Genomic DNA, 20,970 nt, shown 5'->3' on the forward strand with positions numbered 1-20,970 from the left:
AGCCACTACCAGGCCACCGTTCTTCTCGGTGCCAGCGAGGAAAGGCGCCCTCTTCTGGGGAAAGGAGGGATTGCCACAAGGAATAGGGGTCACTTGTAAAAGGAACAACTAGTGCAACCATCCCAGGGGCCCCTGCAATTGGAAAGCCAGGGTTTAAGTCTGTCTGCCACATGATAAAATGCTGTGAAAGTGCAAAGGATCCGGTGACAGCCTGCTACACAGGGACACGGGTGCCAGGGGACCAGGACAACGGCGAAGGCATTAATGAAACAACCAACCAACCAACCAAAACCACCTCTCCCTCACCCTAGCTGGGACAGATAAGGCATGACTCCACTCTCTCGAAGGTAGTAGGTGACCACGCCACTTCCAGGAGACAGGCTAGTTTTAACGTAGGGCTTCACATTCAGTCCCGCCTCCACAGCTTTCTTTGCTAGCAGTCCTGCGAGATGGTGAAGAGATAGCACGGGTGAGCGTTTTACTTTAGGAAAAGGCCTGGGTTTTCCCAGTTATGTTTCTTGACTGACAGATCGAAAGCTCACTACCCAGAGCCAATTCATGTATGCAGCAAGACCAATGAGTCATGGAAATGAAGCAAGGGGCAGGTGGGCGTTTATTCTTCCTAATAGATGAACCTCAGCCTGGTGTGGTGGCTCACATCTTTAATTCCAGTATCTGGATCAGCCTGGGGCTTACACAGCAAGTTCCCAAAACCAAAACTAACCAAGCAAACAAATAAATGAATCCAATACCACTTAGGGATATCTTGTGAATTTTTAATTCTGGGAGGGAAAATTCTCTAAAACTATCTGTTTGGATTTAGATGAAAATCATGACTGTTAGGGCCTTTTCTGAGATACACGAGTTGTGTCCTGACCGGAAAGGAACACAGGCAGCTACAGCACATCTGGACCATAGACAGCTACAGCACATCTGGACCACAGACAGCTACAGCACATCTGGAGCACAGGCAGCTACAGCACATCTGGAGCACAGGCAGCTACAGCACATCTGGACCACAGGCAGCTACAGCACATCTGGACCACAGGCAGCTACAGCACGTCTGGACCACAGACAGCTACAGCACATCTAGAGCACAGACAGCTACAGCACATCTAGAGCACAGGCAGCTACAGTACATCTGGAGCACAGGCAGCTACAGCACATCTGGACCATAGACAGCTACAGCACATCTGGACCACAGACAGCTACAGCACATCTAGAGCACAGGCAGCTACAGCACATCTAGAGCACAGGCAGCTACAGCACATCTGGACCACAGACAGCTACAGCACATCTGGACCACAGACATTCCCAAAGCAGAAGATCAGCGGCCCTGGGCACTGGTTAGGACCATAATGGATTCGCTCATGCTCTGAGTCAGGAAGCAGGACAACTGAGGGGGAGATATGAGGCAAGGAGGGGAGGGAACAAGGATACAAAGGCCATGGGCAGGTACTGGCGCTCCCTGGAGAAAGGTTTGTTCCAGATAAGTAGGGAAAGTTCAGATGGCAAAGACAAACTCTAAAAAAGGGTTTCCTTATAGGCCCATGAAGAAAGAACTACTGACCCTGGTCACTAGACCCAAGGGAAGTTCTCGACGGTGATGAAACATTGGAATTAAGGATCCTACAGCACTGAACTTTCCATGTAAGTATTAACCACCTCACGGCATTGCACAACAGCTACCGCGCTGAGCTTCATCAGCCAGGGACCTGGGCCCCGGTCCAACCGCAACCGCCTATGCACCAAGACAGCGGCTTACGGGGGCAAAGTCTGTGAGAGGACAAGAGGTTCTCTTTCTGTTCTTTCTCAGGTGGGAGCTGGATTCTAGGTGCCGGCAGAAATCAGCGTCCTCGCTCTCCTCTACTCATTCTCTGTGTTAATCACCCAAGGGAAGGCTGTCATGCACTATGAATACTACTTCAAATACTTTGCTTTGGATGCTTTTGGCCGTGTAGAAATGTTCTGGGTCAATCTCTCCATACATCTGTAAAATGAAAATTTTTCTTCCCCCATCCAGGAGACCAGGAGGATGGAAGCAGATACACTCACCTGCTCCTAACATCACGGATGGATTGCTGGTGTTTGTGCAGCTAGTGATGGCAGCAATGACCACAGAGCCATGAGTAAGAGTGAATTCACTGTTATTGTAGATAAATGTCTTCTGGTCATTGTGACGGTCTGGAGCAACCTGAAAACCTTTAAATCCTTGCTGTGGGAAGAGAAGGTTGAAAATATTACATGCAAGAAGAAAGAAAATAGGGCGCACACAAAGAAGAAAAAATATGTGTGATCAAAATTCCTCACTCTGGAAGAAGTGTGACAGCGACTTTAAGTGCCAATCATTAACAGAACAAATGCTTTCATGAGTAAACTTTGAAATAAAACAGAAAATGTATACATCGATTTCTTTCTATTAACAGTTCAAAGTTAGCCTGCAAAGTATATAGTATAGTGGTTGTGGCCTGACTGAGTCTGTGGATTCTGATCTCATGGAGATTTAGAGAAAGGTAACTTCTCTTAATATCACTTTCAAGTAATCTGATCAGTAATGTAAGATACAGCTACACATCTGGTATAGCCGAGGCCTCATGGATAAACTCCCTGTCAGCCTCTCATTTGGAAAGCAGTCTGAAAATATGAGCATCAGCCCTCACACATACCCAGAGTGCCGTGGGGTTGAAGTGAGAGGAAGAGGACTTCCGGCGAGGAGATGCTGGGGCCACATTACAGAGCACAGTAGCTGATAGAACTTAGAGGATCAGGCAGAAGAGGATGGCAGGGAGGAAGCAGAGACATGCATATGTGGAGAGGCATGCACAAAAGTCCAGGGACTTAGAGAGCCTGTGCAATCAGGGCGACTAACACTGCAGGAGGTGCAGGAAAAGGATATATACACAAACAGGGGTTGCATTTATAGACAGGCATGTGCTGCAGGGAAGTTGCTGGGCCTATAGTTCATGTGGGCCTCATGAAGGGGTTTAGGAAGGAGAAGAAATGTCCTTGACACCAGGGTCCAGCAAGCGTTATAAAGGTGGAAGTCTGGGCACAAAGGTGCAGGGTAGAGATCAGGCCCTACCTTGGCTCCGAGGCAACTTTCAAAGTCCTTTTTCATGTCAGACACAGCAACTTTGTCCTGGGGTCTTTTCGGTCCACTGCAGCAAGGCACAACTGTTTTCAAATCTAACTCCACAACCTGTTCACCCAAACCAAAAGCAGTAACAGAATCCATAAAGAAACAGCACAACCACACCAGAGACCTTAGAACATCCCAACAATAAACAGCTGAACAGGTTGCCACATTCTAAACCAGGGAAGTCAGTGATCCTTTCATCACGTTAAAAATTAACTCCCCAATATTAGAATGGGCACGGGAGTAGCATGGGACTGGCAGGACTCTTTGCTGCTTTAGAGGGACGGGGTAGACACTGGCTGTCTGCCGTCTTCTACTTGCTGCTCTGTAGAGTAGCTAACACATGGCTTTTAGGCTGAGATTGGCTTTCTACTGAGGGATGAAGACACAAGCCATCACCGCGGAAGATACGCTGTCAACTCAATGAGTACTTCCTTCTTTGATGATGCCTGAAAATGGAGACCCCAAGACTGGTTTACTCCCTAAAGCTTGGCTGCTTATGAAAACACTGATTCAGTTTGTACCCCTAGAAAATAAAGCAAACCACGGGGTAAACAGAACTACTGATGGCTCATGTCTTCACGTCTTTCCAGGACTGTAACAATGACAGGCTTGGCTTTTGAATAAAGTCTACCACGCGTAAGTGTCAACCAGTAGAAGTAGGGGGAGGGAACACTCAACTCACAAAGTCTAGGTCAGTAGTCACATTTAGAAGTTATTTTGATACGTTATGTCCTTAACCTTTTCATTTCCCACTACCTCACCCGTTCCTTACAATGGCAACCCAGGGACTAATTTCCCACAATTGTACCACCCATAAGAAACACAGACAACCACAACTGCAGCCCCAGAAAGAAGAAACGTGGTTTGGAAGGTGCTCTCGTACCTGAGTGAAGTCTGGGTCTTGAGAGGGGTCACTGAAGTCTCGAAACATGCCTACAGCCTGCAGATACTTCTTAATGTGCTTTACTCTGTCCTCCTCGCGACCTAAAGGGCACCAGTAACAGAGGAACACGTTACAATTTCCGGATTAAACAGTACAAACTGAGAGTCCACCTGCGGTTCTGTAGGTCATGCCATCACCAACGCCCCTGCCCCTTCAGCTCCTGGGCTGCTATTTATCGGGCGCCATCTGCTATTCCCGCCAAAGTGACGTTTACAGAACAGATTCCTGCTCTCCTTCCAGATGTGCTTCACCTTTTTGGTGACAGCCCTTATTCAACAGCATCCTCAGCCTGAGCCCACTGCTCAAGGGCACCCAAGCATCTGTCCTCAATTTGCCACACTCACTCTTGGCATTACTTTGCTAAAATAATTACCAACCGCCTCAAACTTCTGGCCTATATGCACTTGGTGAGCCTGGCAGTGTGTGCGCAATGCTTCAAATGAATTACATCACACCCTGGTCTTCAACGAACCCACGGGACAAGTACTATTATTATTCTCATTTACTGACGAGGAAATGCTAGTGCAGGAAAACTAGTAGGTAACTCTAAGGAATACAGCTAGGACATGGCGGAACAAAGAACCCAAATTTGCACCCAAAGTCTAAAGTCTTAATCCTCAGTGCCCTATCATCATACAACCCTGAACCCACTGCTCTTCTGAATATGATGGCCAAAGGCTTTGATTCTGGCTGTGCTACTTACTAACTAGCCTTGGGTAATTACACTGCTCTGTTTCCTAGTTTTTTCTCTCCCATTATTTAAACAAAGAACTCATCAATTTACCCAATCAACATCTGAAGGTGGACACAGTAAGTGGCTACCAGTGCCTGGTATCTGACAGGCCCTCCAGTTACCACCACCAAGGCCTCTTGGGTCAATATACAACAATCAACATTTGAGAGCAGTATAATACATCTGGATTTAGGGGTACCAGGGAGAATTGTTTTTCTTGGCTAACAAGGTCCACTCCACACCTCCTTAAATCCAACAACATACTTTGTCTCCACAGAGAGGAAAATAATGTCTAACACAAGAATATGGCATGGACAGAGGTGGAAGGCAGGGGCGGATGCTCAGGGGCTCTGCTTTCAGCCCTTCACGTACCTGTCTGCAGCAGGTACGCAATGCTGACTTCATCCACTGGGAAGAAGGCCGCGGTCGCACCGTACTCTGGGCACATGTTGGCAATTGTAGCTCGGTCAGCGATGGACAGCTGGGCTACTCCTGGCCCGAAAAACTCCACAAATTTGCCCACAACACCAACTTGCCGGAGGTGCTATTCAGCAGAAACAACAGGAAAGTCTGAGGACTGAAAGTCCACATCTATAACACAGAGCTATCTCTTGGCAGTGTCTCTAAAAGGGACATTCCCAGGGATGGGGGATGCTGTAGCAGCACTAAGAAGGCCGGTGTGACGTGGACATCGGGACTGGGAAGAAGGGGGGGGACTCTATTAGTTCTCCACAACCCTCCTGTGAATCCAAGAGTATACCAAAACTAAAGAAAGGAAAAGAATGCCAAAAATACGAATTACACCAAGATGCGTTATTCTAAATGACAACCGTCAGAATGAAACACTGAAGGCATTAAAAATTACATTCTTTCAACCTAGATAAGTTTAGTACTTATATAGTCACGGTATTTAAATAAAGGATTCTTTTTAAAGACACAGTGAATACCTAGTTCTCACTACTACCAAGGCCACACACTGCACATCTCCTGTCTCCCCATTATGCCTTAGCCAGGCCTGAAGCTCCAGGACCGGTCAGTTAACTTGACAAAGAAGCCAGCTTCACAGACAGCCGAGGGCATAGGGAGCCCTTCAGCTACCTGCATTCTACCACACTTTTGGGGTGAGCACTGTTAGTGCAATTTTGAAAACTACTGTGACAATCTGTGGTATTCAATAAATCCAGTTCTAAATTCCATAAAGACTGAATCAAGGATAACCTTTTTGTCTTTTCAGCATGGGGCCTGTACAAAGGGCCTCTACACTATATAACCAAGGGAAAAATTATTTAGAATAAAGACCATGAAACTACCTTCCCCCACCCCAAGACAGGGTTTCTTGGTATAGTCTTTGAGCTTGCTTTGTAGACCAGGCTGGACTTGAACTCAGAGATCTGCCTGCCTCTGCCTCCCGAGTCCTGGGATTCAATGTGTGGGCCACCACCGCCCAGGGGAAAGTACTTTTCGTGAAGCAAGTGAATCACGCACATGCACACACCTAGGATACGTGCAAGAGTTTAAGAGAAAGCCCTAATAATAACTTTCAAGTTGTAGTTACGTCTATCGCAATAAATTAACTTTTAATAAGAGAAAAAGTATAAAATTGGAAAGTGGAAGGATAGAACCAACTTCCACAGGTTCTCCTTGGTCTCCCACACATGCCATAGCATGCCTCACACACAGAGATAAAAATGTGATAAAACTCAAGAGAAAAAGATCCAAGTGGAAAAACTAGCAAAAGTGTAAAATATGTGTGGGAATGATTTCAGGAGAGAAATTTCTTCTGGGAGGATCTTCTGAACCATACATAAATGCTAATTCTAGACATGCACAAATTATAAATACATGCTGATTCATAAAAACAGCCTCAGAAACAAATCTGACAGGACATTATTGTCTCTTTAAATTTCGGTGACAGGAGCCAGGCAAGAAGCAGAGGCAGGTGGATCTCTGTGAGTGTGAGGAGAGCCTGGTCAATATAGTAAGTTCTAGGCCAGTCAGAGCTACATAGAGAGACCCTGTCTTGGGGCAAAAAGGAGAAAAGAAAAATTTGGTGACAGGAATATGAACATGATCTTAATTTCTGAGTACTTTATGTCATAATTTTAAAAATTAAGGAGAAGAATGAAGATAACCATCTAAACTTAACCAGAAGAACTCTTTTTAATCTTATTTCATTTTTATAATCTATTGACATATTACATCCTAGCCTCTCTAGAGCACACTGACTCCATTAAGTTTATTCTGTTTGTCATTGGCTTTCCAGGAGGCCGTGTGTATATCATATATTACGCATATACATACACATTTCCTTACCTTGGTAATGGTGAGCACGATGTCCGTGGACGTTACCAGAGGGTGGGGCTTTCCCATCAGCCTGTAGCCAATCACCTGGGGAAGCACCATGCTGATGGGCTGACCCAGCATGACAGCTTCTGCTTCGATGCCACCTACACCTGCAGTGAACAGCACAGCAGAGCAATGCTTCATAGCCCTCACCTCAGCCACAGACGGCTTATCTGGCACAGAGCAGTATTTCCCTCTATAGACTGTGCCCTCCCCCAGTACCTGGACCCAAATCTCTTCAGTGCCACACTCAATAGAGAGTAGGTTTAGGAGGCTCCATTGTTAATGAACACCTAGCTGATTTTCACTTATGCAAATGTCCTTGAACTTAATTCAGTTTAGTTTTCCAAATAGGAAGGGTCTTGTTTTCTAGGCAGCAAACAAAGGCACCCACCGTCCTCTGCGACCATGCAGACACGTGTGGTGAACCTCCCTACTCTGTGATCATGCAGACACGTGCAGTGAATCCCCCACTCTGTGACCATGCAGACACATGCAGTGAAGCTCTCCTCTGCGACCATGCAGACACGCGTGGTGAACCCCCCTTCTCTGCGACCATGCAGACACATGCAGTGAAGCCCTCGTCTGCGACCATGCAGACATGTGTGGTGAACCCCCCTACTCTGCAACCATGCAGAAACGTGCAGTGAAGCCCTCGTCTGCGACCATGCAGACATGTGTGGTGAACCCCCCTCTTCTGCGACCATGCAGACACGTGCAGTGAACGTGGTATGTGCTCCCAAAGAACATCCATGACAGCAACGTGTGAGAAGACTCACCCCAGCCAAGGACTCCTAGACCGTCAATCATGGTAGTGTGTGAATCTGTGCCCACGAGGCTGTCTGGGTAATAACATCCATCCTGATCAAACACTACTCTTGCCAAATACTCCAAATTCACCTGGTGAATGATTCCCGAGCCAGGAGGAATAATCCGCATATTGCAAAAGGCCTGGGAACCCCACTAGGATTGAACAACAAAAAGAATACAGGGAAGACAGTTTTACTTGGTCATCTGCGCACCTCATTAAGCCCCACAACATGGAAAACCAAATGGTGCAACCAAACTCTGGCCCATACCTTTAAGAATTCAAACCGTTCTCTATTTCTTTCAAATTCCAGGTCTTGATTCTTCTGTAAACTGTCTGTCCTGTCAGAGAGAGAAACTAAATGTATAAATTGCGAGGCTTCCCATGTGACCCATCCAATCTGTTGATGAATCAAGCCAACAGCAACGACATCTGCAAGCTTGCAGGCTGGTCTTCACCTTGCTGTTACAGCTGGGAAACTGAGGCAAGCTGTGGAAAACACGTAACAAATTACCTGGTGCAAATGATTCCTTCAAAGCCCTTAAGTACAGTGGAAAAACATGAGCTGAATTCCACTGAAAATTCACCCCCAAGTCTGACTCTCAGGACAAACTCATTACACGTATAACAAGAGCGGCAGGGACACTTAGGGAACCCTTGCTCTGCACCTGCTTCTCACCGACAGCCCCATCAGTCTCTCTGCTGAGTCATACATGGGTGGCATGCTCCTGTGTTTATGTTGGAGACACAGAACAGCTAGGCCAAGGGCCCATTGTTTTCAGAATCTCAGCCTCCTATCTTTCAGACGGGAAGTTTTCACCTTTTAAACATTTATTAAGAAGTCATTGCTAAGCTGCGAGTTTGCAACTGTAAAGCCACATGTCCAGTTTCTTTATAAGGACACTGTACTGCCCACACCTTTGGAGGCCAAGGGTGGAGAGACAGGTGAAAGGACAGATTCAGTTTGTCCCCATGTACAGGTATCTCAGTCATGTTAACTTAGCTTCTCGTTTAACCTAGGCGTGATTTCAGGGCCACCTGCTTTAGTTATGTTAAATGCCTATTACATGCACAGCTCCAGTCCAGTGAACCAGGCACCTCCCTCGGAATGTAGCAAGATGATCATGAGATAGGCTAGATGATGAGGGCTTTCTGACATGCGGGAATACAAGCTGGTTAGGAAGAGGAGAGAGTGGGATGAGGATTTACCCCAGACAGAAGAGACGGAGGGCAAAACTAGTGTGGGCATTATGCTCAGGCCAGGGAGCCGGGCCCAGAGAGTCAGGCCCAGGGAGCCAGACCCGGAGAGCCGGGTACAGGGAGCCGGGCACAGGGAGCCAGGCCCAGGGAGCGGGATACAGGGAGCCGGACACAGAATGGTTACTTGTGATTAAAAAAAAAACAAAAAAGGAATAAAGGTGCACTGGATTAAAAATACCTCAACTCCTCTAAAGCCAGACATGCACTTGCACTGACAAACTCACGGTGCACATGTGTGTCCTGAATCATTCTTCTGGAGTTAAGCTACTAGATGCAGACCACGCATTCAAAGCAAACAGACAAGCAATGATAGGGTTTACACAATCCATTTCTCCCAATATCATTGGAAAAACCTTTTTGGCAACACTCTTATAGATATTCTTATATATGTATGCACATTAAAAATTACTTTACATTCACTTATTAGTCTGTATGTAGGTAAGTGTGGGTACGTGTGTTCCATGGGACTCAAGTGTATGTCAGGGGCTCAGTGTGGGAGTTGGTTCTCTCCTTCTATTATGTAGATTCCAAGGATGGAACTCCGGTCCTCAGGCTTGGCAGCAAGTACCCTGACCTGCTGAGCTATCATTGGCCCAACACGTACACATAGTTTTATAAAGTGTATTCCGAGATTTTGCATGAGGAAGAAAACCGTGGAAACCCTCCTAGCCCTCCTCACCTTCTGTTGAAATCCACCTGGATGGAGTGATCAATTACAAGGTCAGCGGGACACACAGGGTTTATCTTCTCTGGATTTCCCCCCAGCTTCTTCACAGCATCACGCATAGCTGCAAAGTCAACCACAGCTGGCACACCCCTGAGGGAAGACAGACGCAAGCAGGAATAGCCGTAAGTGTGTGTGACTGGATTTGGCAGGTTTTGCCAAGGCTAATACTGACAAGCAACCATTTCATCAGAGGTGCTAGCGATGGGTGACTTAGGAAAATGTAAGTTTCTCAGCATATACCTTGGAGCATAAATCACACAGTGGTATGACTGAGGTAAGTGGTATGACTGAGTAGAACTCCACCGGTAAATGAACTTGAACACAAGAAACCATGGGGAAGCCGATGTTTACACCCTGGAACCCTGACTGCTTCCCAGATCACCCCAGCAACTTTGGACCAAACTTGAAGAAGTAGATATACCTTGGAATAAGACTGATCAAAGAGTAAAAGTCTTTATAATGAAAACGTCAAAACACCAAAGAAAGAACCTGAAGACACTAGGAGACGGACAGACTTCCATACCCGTGGATTAGAAAAATCAGTGTTCTCAAAGTGGCTATATTAACAAATCAACTGCAATTCAATGCAATCCTCATCAAAATTCCAATGCTATTCTACACAGAAATAAAAAATATAATGTGAAAATCCACATGGTTGCACAAAAGACCCCAGGCTGCCAAAGTAACCCTCAGTATCTTAGCTTCTTTTCTCATCGCTGTGGTAAGTTACTGACAAATGCCATTTACTAGGGGAGAAAGGGCTTACTGTAACCCATGGTCCTCGGTGCAGCCCTTCATGGTGGGGCAGTCAAAGCAGGAGCTTGGAGCAGCAAAGGACACTCGCTTGCTGGCACTCAGCTCTCACACAGCTGTCCACTCATACAGCTGGGATGCCTTGCCAAGGGAATGGTCCTACCCACAGTGAGGACATGTCTTCCCTGTCATCATCATAATGAATGTGGTCAAGACGATCCACCACCGACGTTCTCAGAGCCCCTCCTCCCAGGGGATTCTGGGTTCTGTCGAGCTGACAACAGCAACCGCCACACTGAGCAAAAGAATGAATACTGGAGCTTTCATTATACTGGACCTCAAGTCATACTGCAGGACGATGGTGACAGCCCTGCCCCCCAAACAGACACGTACATCAATAAAGCACAATGGGTACCCAGATATAAATTCACAAAGTGCTGCCCCCCTTGGTTTTTGGGAAAAATGCTACTTTACATTGGAGAAAAGATAAACAATGCTGGGGAAACTGGCTGTCTACAGGCAAAAGAAACCAGGTCCTGCCATCTCACTGTGCACAAACACCAACTCCAGATGGTAAGACCTGAAACTCTGAAGTCATTAGAAGAAAAGTGGGGGAACCACTTTAATATTTAAATGTGGGCAAGACATTTCCCAGTAGGATTTCAGTCTACCCAGGAAGGAAATAAGGCGAACAGTTGACAAGTGAGACCTCCTTAACCACAAAGGCCTCTGCATGCTAAAGAACATAGTTTCTTAAGTGAAAATCTTTGCTAGCGATACGGCGGACAAAGAACTAACATCTAGAAGTACAAAGGCCTTAAAAACTAAACCATCAAACAACCCAATCAATAAACAGAATAATAAAACAAAGAGTTCTTAAAAGATGAAATACAAAGGGCCAAAAAAACACATAAAAATGTGTAATTCCTCATGAGCCACCAAAGAAAAGCAAATCAAAATCACACTGGGATTCCATTTCACTTCAGTCAGAAAGGAAGCCATGAAGAAAAATATTAGCATATATTGAGGACATGGACAAAAGGGACACAGCAGGTAGGAATGTAAATTGTCCATCCACAATCGTAGTCAGCAGAGGGATTTCTTTAAAAACTCCATGAGTTTTAGATGTCCCATATACCATGTCCCAGGCATACCCTCCTGATACCTAATTATCCAAAGGCTTCAAGCCAACACATCACAGAGACACTGCACTCCAGTGTCCACTGCAGCCCTGCACCAGCAGCTGAGTTACGCACCCAGCTAGGTGTCGAAGAGCAGTGGATATGAACAGCACCACACCACACACAGTATGAACGTGTAGCCCGAAAGAACAAGATGAAATCATGGGCAGGAAAATGAATGCTACTGGAAATAATCTATGGCACGAACTATGCCAGTCAGAAAGACAAATATATGCCCTCTCTCATTGGTGGTTCCCAAATGTTTTGTAGATATAAAGTTGTCTACGTGCATATCACATGGGAGTAGATGGATGGCTGTTTAGGAGAGCAAAGGGGACTAGAGGATGGGGAGGGATAAGAAAAGGAGCAGAGGGAGGTTGGGGACAACACGCTCAACAGACATTACCCACTACCTGAAAATTCGCTTATGTCACAATGTACCATCTACAAGGATTACACACGATTTAAAAAAAAGTAGTAGTTAGAATTCAGAAGAATGGGCTTCCAATCAGATTTATGATAACTGAATCAGTTCTTCTATTATCTTTAAAATAAAAAGTCTGGGAGCTAGAGAGATGGCTCAGCAGTTAAGAGCGCTGCTCTTCCAGAATTCAATTCCCAGCACCCATATGGCAGCTCATACGTGTGTGTAACTCCAGTTCCAGGGCTTCTAACACTCACACAGGCATACATGCAGGCAAAACACCAATGATCGTAATATATAATTAGATATATTATAAAATATATATAATCTATTGATTTTCTTCTACACAGAGAAACTGGATCCACCAAGGGAATGGAAGAACATCATTGTAAAATGGGACGATTAGTCTGAGCAATTGTGCTGTAACTGGTAGCATGAATTCCAGAAGCAGTAGACTGCAAGCTGAGGGTGATAAGCCAGGCCTCATGAAGCGGCTTTTCTCTCCTCACAGACAGCACAGCTGTCTCCTGTACAGAACCCGCCACAAGGCCCTCCTGCATGCTGCCTTCTACCCACCCCGGGGTACTCAGGCCTCACGCCCGGGTAGCTCTCTCAAGGAGAGGGGGAGGAACGCTGGAGACACAGCAGTCCACTCCTGTTCCAGGGTAAGAGTCTCTTGCTTTCCTTTGGTCTCCCGGATATTGGGGATACCATTTTTGTTACAGTAAGAACTCTCGCGAGAGGCTGACGGGGGTGGGAGAGGGAGTGACAGGCTCACGTGAAGTCTTGCAGGATGACGCGGGCGGGTTTAAAGGGCACTTCTATGTTCTTGTGCTGCATGACATTCCAGTTCAGGATGTTTTCAATGTCATTCTTCTTCACCAGAAACTCATCGCAGTTCCGAATGGCGGCCTCCAGGAGAACTCTGATGGAAAACGGCAGGCGCCCTGGGAGTAAGGGAAGAAAACGTTAAAAACAAACTGGACACCTCTTGTTCAGCTTCCTTTAAAGCCAGTCTGTAGATAAACGTGACACAAGACATCGGATTCTTCTTCCAACAGGGTAAGAGGGTAAAGTGACTGACAGTTTAAAATGCACATATGGTGAAAACCATGTACGGGGGTGGATTTCAGATACACTGGGAAATTGAAAATACTCAAAGACTAGGCTAAAAATTATTTTATTTATCAATGTTAAATGGATGCTTATTTTGAATTTAGTAACAGAAAAAAGTTCCCTTTAAGTCAACCCAGTTCACCATCTGTCTGGACTCTCAGTTCATGGTATGTCTTAAGCGATATGATTTTTTTATAGATAGAATAATGTTTCTTAAGACTAATTCCCAAGAAATGAGAAAATGACCCATTTATAATTAAGAATCCTAAACACAATGTAGCATGGGCACTGAATATAACCAATAATTTATTTTTAAAAATCTATTTTACTTACAAAATAAAAATTCTATCTTGAAATATATGAAAATTACTACTATGAACTAGAAAGGATAGGAAGATGCTTATTTGGAAAAGGGTGTGTGCTTGTGTGTTTCACCTGCATTCACCCACTGTCTTCTAGGAGCTCTTCCAGCCGCCCTCCCCCAGGGAAATTAGCTTCATATCAACTATACAAACATGAAATCAGCTGCTACCAGAGCAAGTCCATCACAGAGCGATGCACCCACCATATCGTGAGTCTTCCAATTTCTTCAAATTGAAGAATCTCTTTCCTGGTTGTGCAGGGTCCAAGGGTTCAGCAAGGTGTGCAAATGGGTTCTTCATGGTTATTGATGGTCACGTGTCCCTGAAAAACAAAATAAATGGGAGGGTTAAGGGAAGGGTGAATTTGATCAAAACATTTTGTTCGTGTATGTAATTCTCATGATTTAGTACAAAAATAAATTTTAAAATAAAAGATAACTTAATTTTTATTTGGAAGCTGGACCCCTTGTAGAAATTATGGTACGCATTTACATAAATAAGTCAATTATTAACTTTCCAAAATAGAAGGTGCGATGGGACTTAAATCAACACAGGACTGATAGTCTCAACAAAATGTGTTTCTGGTGACGCTACCACGTCTGAAAGCTAGTATTGGCTTCTCAAAACAGCACACAGCCCAAGTACCTTCTGTCTCACTGCAACAGTCTTCTTCCAACATTCTTCCACAAACCTTATGTAGGAAAAGGGGAAGCAAAAGATGCATATCACAGCGAGTCTTGGCTGTATGAATAGACCTTGAAGCTGGACTCATCTTTCAGTAGTGGCCAGAAGGCCACGCAGGTGAGTGGATGCATTTGTATCAGTCTTGGGATCCTTCCACCTCTGCCCTGTCCACTACAACTGGTTGGACCATATCAAGGAGAGCAGTTTTCCGAAAGTGCTCTACGTGATTCTGTTTTTAAAATCTCTGCAGCAGTTTTAATAATCTTGAATACCACGGCTGGAGGTCTTCCTGCTTTGTCTTGGCATCCGATGGTAAACGGTGTGCCGACACAGGTGAACCCTCTCTTGCGCTCCCTCGTTTTCTCTGGGGCTTCAGATCGGGCACCAACCCCCAACACATGTTTGCGGGACCAGCTACCCCAGCTCAGGAAGACATTATTCCTGGTCCATCATACGGACAAACGGTGCTTTCATTTAACAGGACTGAGAGCAAAGCGCACTGAGGGGGGTTTCACCCTTCAATCAATCTAGTCTCCAATATTTTTATTAACTTTTATTTTATGTGTGTGAATGTTTGCCTGCATGTATAAATACATATCCACCGCGTATGTCTGGTGCCAGAGTGGGTGCCTGATCCCCCATAACTGGAGTCAAGGCCAGCTGTGAGCTGTCATGTGGGAGCCGGGAACCAGATCTGGGTCCTCTGCAAGAATAGCAAGTATCCTTAACCTCTAAGCCATCTCTCCAGTCTCTTCCCAATATTTTTAATTAAAATATAAAAACAGCATTTTCCTGCTTATATGAGTAAATATTATTTAGTCAATACATTTATAGAATGATCAATATGCCAGGATGGCATTACCACACAGGATAGGAATGTTTGTGAGGATGCAAAGCGTGGGCACCTATAGACAGAAGGTATTCTTCACTCAGGACACGAGTCCCGCTTGTGACCTCAGGAGGAAGGCTTGGCTTTTATGTATCATTTACAGTTTAAACTGTGAGCACATACAAGTTAAAAAAAAAACAAACTAGTTACAAATTTTATGAGAAACAGCTATTTGTGCTACCTAAAGTTTGAACTCTCCAAAGTTCAGGACAGGATACTATTTGAACTATCCAAAGTTCAACACAGAACTAGTATGCCCAACCAAAAAAATCTTAAATTTAAATAGACTGGAAACCTGTAACTTTTTGTGTACCGAGAGGATGCCATAGATTTCATAACTGAACTCGCATGACTGGGCTCAACTAAAACCAGGTGTGCTAACAAATAATGCACAAGATTAGCTTTAGATTTATTGTGTAAGGGGCATATGAAGCATAAATAAATGAATTTCATCTTGAGACTTCATTTCATGACTGAGACCTAATTGTGCACATGCAAATATTTAAAAACTCAAAATTTTCCGAAATTTTTTTTTGACCAGGGTCTCACTATGTAGCCCTGGCTGACCTGGTAGTCACCATGTGGCCCAAGGCAGGTAGCTTTGTACTTTGGCCTGCAATCCTTCTTTTGACTCCTAGGTATTGGGATTATATATGCGCCACCCTGGCCAGGTATAATGTAAAGTGTGAAACACTTCTGGTCTGAAGCAGTTAAGAGTTACCAATACATCAGGGACAAGGCACACTGTCTTAGACTGGGTTCCTCATGCTATGACGAAACAGTGACCAAAACTAACTTGGGAGAACAGAGAGCTTGTTTCTTTCATCTTACAGCTCTGAGGTCATGGTGCATCACCCAAAAGATGAGTGCAGGAACCTAAAGGAAGGACCTGAAGCAGGGGGCAAAGCTTTCTGGCTTGCTCTCCATGGTGTGCTCAGTTTGCTCTTTTACACACCCCAGGACCATCTGCTAAGGAACGACATCACCACAGCAGCCTGACACCCCCCGCCCCCTGCCCATGACGGTTTCTGCGTAACAGCTTTGACTATCCTGGAGCTTGCTATGTAGACCAGGCTGTCATTGAACCCACCTGTTTCTGCCTCCTAAGTGCTGGGATTAAAGGCCTGTGCTACCACTGCCCAGCAACAGACTTGCCTACAGGTCAGTCTGATGGAGATCTTTTTTCTTTCCTTTTCTTTTCTTTTTCCTTTTTGATATTTCAAGACAGGGTTTCTTCTTCCCAGATGTAATGGTTTGAATGAGAATGCTTGCATACTTGACCCCCATTGGTGGTGCTGTTTGGGTAGGTTTAGGGTGTGTGTCTTTGTGGGAGAAAGTGTGTTACTGGGAGAAAGCTTTGAGATTTAAAAGCCACAAGCCATTTCCAGACCCTCTCCTCTCCTCTCCCCTCCCCTCCCCTCCCCTCTCCAGCCACCTTTACTTCGTGCTTATGGCTCAAGATGTAAGCTCTCAGATCCAGCTGCTATGTCTCTACACTGTCATCATGGACTCTTATTCCTCTGAAGCCTGAAGTCCTAACAAACTGGTTTTTCCCTATAAGTTGCTCCAGTTCTGTGTTTTAGCAGAGCAAGAGAAAAGTAGCTAACAGACTAGATAACTCTACTGTATAAGAAGCTGACGGAAAACTAGCCCACACGCCAAGGTGTCCGCACAAGAAGAGCAGGCGCATGGGGAGAGTGGCTTTCATTTTTGCTGGTGTTTGCTCTTCTTGACAGGGTCTCACTGTGTAGCCCCGGCTGCCTGGAACTTGCCATGTAGAGAAGACTGGCTTGAACTCATAGAGCTTGATCTGCCTCTGCCTTCTGAGAACCGGAGTTAAAGGAGGTACGCACCACCACACCCAGCTTTGTGACTTTGTTTTTCAAAGTGAGGGTACATGTAAGATAAAGCATCACACAAATTGAAGAGATTTGTTAGCCAGCCCTAGTAAGTGGGGAGCCAACCAAGTCTAAAAAACCATCATACCAACCAAGTCTAAAGAACCATTATTTTTTTTTAAATAAGAAACATGAAAACTTATCTAAAGAAGTAGGTTGTCAGTCTCTGGGCCCTGAAAATGATCGATTTGAAGAAGGCACCCATTTACAAACATCACATTGCTACATCCTTTGGGCTCTGTGGTCCGTGCTGTTGGCTTCACGGTAGCAACTGCAGTGATAGAGCTATTGTTTTTCCTGCCCAGAACAACTGGATCAACAGGAGAGCATCTCCAGGGGCAACAGCTGGAGGAAGTGCCGGCAAACACTCAGAGGACTGAACAAGAGGGGTCACCGCTTCTTCAGATAGTCTTAAGTTCTGAGTCGTTTCTGTCTCCACGTCAACTCCTAAAGGTGTCTGGAACCAGCCAGAAGTTTATAATTAAATCAACTGCTAAATGTCCCCATCATTCAGTGCGGGCCAATCAGCTGCTGTTCATCAGATGCCCTCAGATGCTGCTCTCAGATGCCCTGGGAATAACACTAGTCCTCACGGATTCCTGCTTCTCCTCACACCCTTCACAGCCACGGCATATCTCAGGATGGCTGCAGTGACCAATATGGCTCTTGCAGAAACTGGCTTGTATGAAGAACTTTTACTGTCTGCCTCCCTTATACTTTAGGAAATTGGCAATTCTGATAGTACTATGGCCACAAAGCAAACCCTACTTGTAGACAGAAACATTTCCTACCGTGGCGTGGAAGTTGGCACCAAGCTGAGTATCCCCAGCTTCTCAAACAGTGGGCTGCAGCTCTGCATGGGGTCTCATAACTGTACATGGTGGTTAGGAAAGATTTAATGCAACCGGCGAAAACAAACTCAAAATCAAACGCATAATGAATCTGAGGTGTTTCTGGCAGTCTTCACCCAGGCTGCACTGAGTGACTTCTCTGCAGCCTTGGCTCTGAACACGCGTGTGCTCACTGCCCTGCATACGTCATTACCTCACGCAACACCAGTGTTGCCTGGTACCTCAGCTCAGATTAGACCGTTGTAATCATGAACTACAGTCAAATTTTTCTGTTCTTATAGAAACATAGTGATTTAATTATGGAAAACAAAGACTCCTCATATTTCCTACCATCATTCTTGTAAGTATCTAATTAGTGTATCTTTGAGCAGCATTGTGTTAAAATATTTGATTTTAAAAAGTGCAATTTGATTGTTAACTTGAATTTCATTAAAAAACCATTAAATGAATTTTGGATTGGGATTTCAAGAGTTTCTAACAGCTTCTGAAGTGTCCCTAAACACGTGTTTGCCATTTTATATTCTGCGTTTACGTGAGGCAGCATTTTTAGCACTGATGGTTATAAAATCAGGATACAAATGAGCTCTAATTCTGCGGTATCAAATATTCAGCCATGATTTAATTCTTTATATAAACAAAACAAGTATCCATCCCATTACTGTTGAAAATTTTCCTTTTTCTTTAATAGATACCAAAATTATGTATATATAATTATAATTAATACACATAATATCAAAGATTTATTTTAAACCACATTTCTTCATATTTAAGTAAGTGTTTAGAGTCTATGCCTTTTTCTACACCTATATTCAAGGTCATATACAAATCCCCCAAGCAAAAAGGGGCCTGGAGGTAGAGATCATCAAGCACCCTTCTACTGCTTTCTGCAGTGCTGGCGAGAGCGCCATCTGAGGAGCACGTGGTCATTCCCGGTTCACATCTGCAGGAAAGGCAGCTCTGAGAGATGGCACAGTGTCTTTGTCACAGGGAAAGGTAGAATGAGGACTCCTGCTGTGACAGTGACGCTGGCGTGACCATGCTACCCACCTGCCCCTAGCTGAAGACAGCGATCAGAACCTTTGAGGACGAGCTCAGTATTGAATGACAGAGTTATTCTTTCCTCTGGCACCTATTCTGAGCCATGTCTTACATGTCCCTGCCCATCTTTACTGAGCCATAGGTCAAAAACAATAGTAACTGTGTTTTAGCAACTAAAAACTGGTTTTGCTTAGAAGTTGGGAAATAATCCCTCTCCACAAATCTAAAGGACTCAAGAATTCAGGGGCACTCCAAGACTCCACCCACACTATCGGTCTTGGTACAAACCTCCTCATAGGCGGTCTCAGTGGTTTGGTAATTGCACAAGAAATCCCAAATGACCACATTTCAACGAGGAAGTGAGGGAGAAGTCCTTTGGCTTGGGAATAGGTCCAGGTCTAGCACAGGCTCTAGGCATGGTCAATGCCTTCTAGGTCAGCCCCTTTCCCTGGTCAAACGCTAGCTCATTCCTAATTGTCAACTGCTATGCTCTCAGGCTCCCAAACTGCCCACGATTTGCAGCTTTACCCAGGAAGCTGACCAGCCAGCCACGGGCCCTACCTAGCAAACACAGGCCCAAGCTTTCTTCTCTGTGCCCTCTCCCCTGAGGCTATGTTTCAGCCTTTTCTCTGTTTTATCTAGCTAATCTGCATATAGTAACACCACAAGACAGGACTGGACTCAGAGAGTGAACTGTGGATTTGGGGGCAAGGCCAGAACATTATTCTAGTTTCTTCTGTTGGGAAAGTGGGGAGAGTCGGCACATAAGACAGCATATGTAGGCTGCTACCATTTCCGTTTCACAGAATGGGATGGTAGTAGAGGCAAGAGGAAAAGCGAACAGTTAAATAGGTGAAAAGAAAAAAAGAGAGAGCCTGGGCAACACTATCTTCAAGAGCAAAGCTAAAGCAACCAGTTAGGACCCGCTCTCCTTGGAGGCTTAGCTGAATACTTCGGACTGTAGGACACTCACCTCTGGCTGCGTAGTCAAGAGAAAGTGCCAGGAGTTCTTACACAATGGGGTTCTACAAAGGGAGGCGTGCACTAAGCGGGAAGCCCGTCACCGTCCCCACATTCTGAATGTAGAGAGAATTATCTGGTAGGAGGGTGGCTCACAGCTAGCCTACTCTGAAGTGACGGCCGCATGAACAGGATTCTCACAGTTTGCTCCACACGGGAGAGAGGAGTACAGACACCGAGTTTCAGAGGAAGTCACAAAACAAACAAACTGAAACCTAAACATCAGTCACCAGAAGCCGAATCTGAGGTAGACATTGAAAGGGGGAGCCACGCAGGTGCGGAGTTCTGAGTCTGGGCTCTGTAATCGTTCTGGTGGTAACTGCCCTATGGCCTCACGGTAGGACAGCTGTGGGGATCTGGAGCCTTCACTAGTGCACATCTGGCACAGGTTAACCTTCGCCACAACCTAGGCACACCTTGATCTTGGTTATTTGCACATACCACCAAACAATGCTGCCCCTTTGTACACAGAACTTTAGCAGGCCCCTAATCCACTTAATAAACTGTTGGCTGTTAGTTTCTAGAAGCAGGACAGCTAGTGGAAAGGATCTGTATGTCTCTGCTTTTCCCCAAGCACTCAGGAAAGGCTGTCTCTCTCTGAGCAGGGAATGGAGGGGCACAAACCACGTGAGGTAATTGCCTCTCACATTTCACCAAGTGGAGAGATAAGAAGCTGATCTTTACATTTCTTTAACAGCGAGTAAAACTGAATCTTTCCAATTTGTCTGTTCGATGTGTGGATCTCTTCATTTGTAAACTGTTTATCCAGGCTGCGTGTGGTGGTGTAAGCCTTTAATCCCA

General features: G+C 45.2%; 1 protein-coding gene across 1 annotated transcript in view; it reads right to left on the minus strand.

Moving 5' to 3' along the window:
* Aco1 (aconitase 1) overlaps positions 1-20,970 on the minus strand; it is a 46,185-nt gene that overhangs the window by 14,684 nt on the left and 10,531 nt on the right. The window contains exons 2-12 of the mRNA XM_057790669.1: positions 13,993-14,111; positions 13,090-13,258; positions 9,906-10,043; positions 8,238-8,307; positions 7,938-8,121; positions 7,129-7,268; positions 5,188-5,359; positions 4,023-4,123; positions 3,083-3,199; positions 2,056-2,215; positions 307-442 (exon numbers count right to left, since the gene is read on the minus strand). Of these exons, the coding sequence (XP_057646652.1) occupies positions 307-442; positions 2,056-2,215; positions 3,083-3,199; positions 4,023-4,123; positions 5,188-5,359; positions 7,129-7,268; positions 7,938-8,121; positions 8,238-8,307; positions 9,906-10,043; positions 13,090-13,258; positions 13,993-14,089 (1,484 nt within the window). The 5' untranslated portion in view covers positions 14,090-14,111. The remainder of the gene's footprint in view (positions 1-306; positions 443-2,055; positions 2,216-3,082; positions 3,200-4,022; positions 4,124-5,187; positions 5,360-7,128; positions 7,269-7,937; positions 8,122-8,237; positions 8,308-9,905; positions 10,044-13,089; positions 13,259-13,992; positions 14,112-20,970) is intronic.

Source organism: Chionomys nivalis, chromosome 16 (genome assembly GCF_950005125.1).
Source record: "Chionomys nivalis chromosome 16, mChiNiv1.1, whole genome shotgun sequence".
Taxonomy (NCBI): domain Eukaryota; kingdom Metazoa; phylum Chordata; class Mammalia; order Rodentia; family Cricetidae; genus Chionomys; species Chionomys nivalis.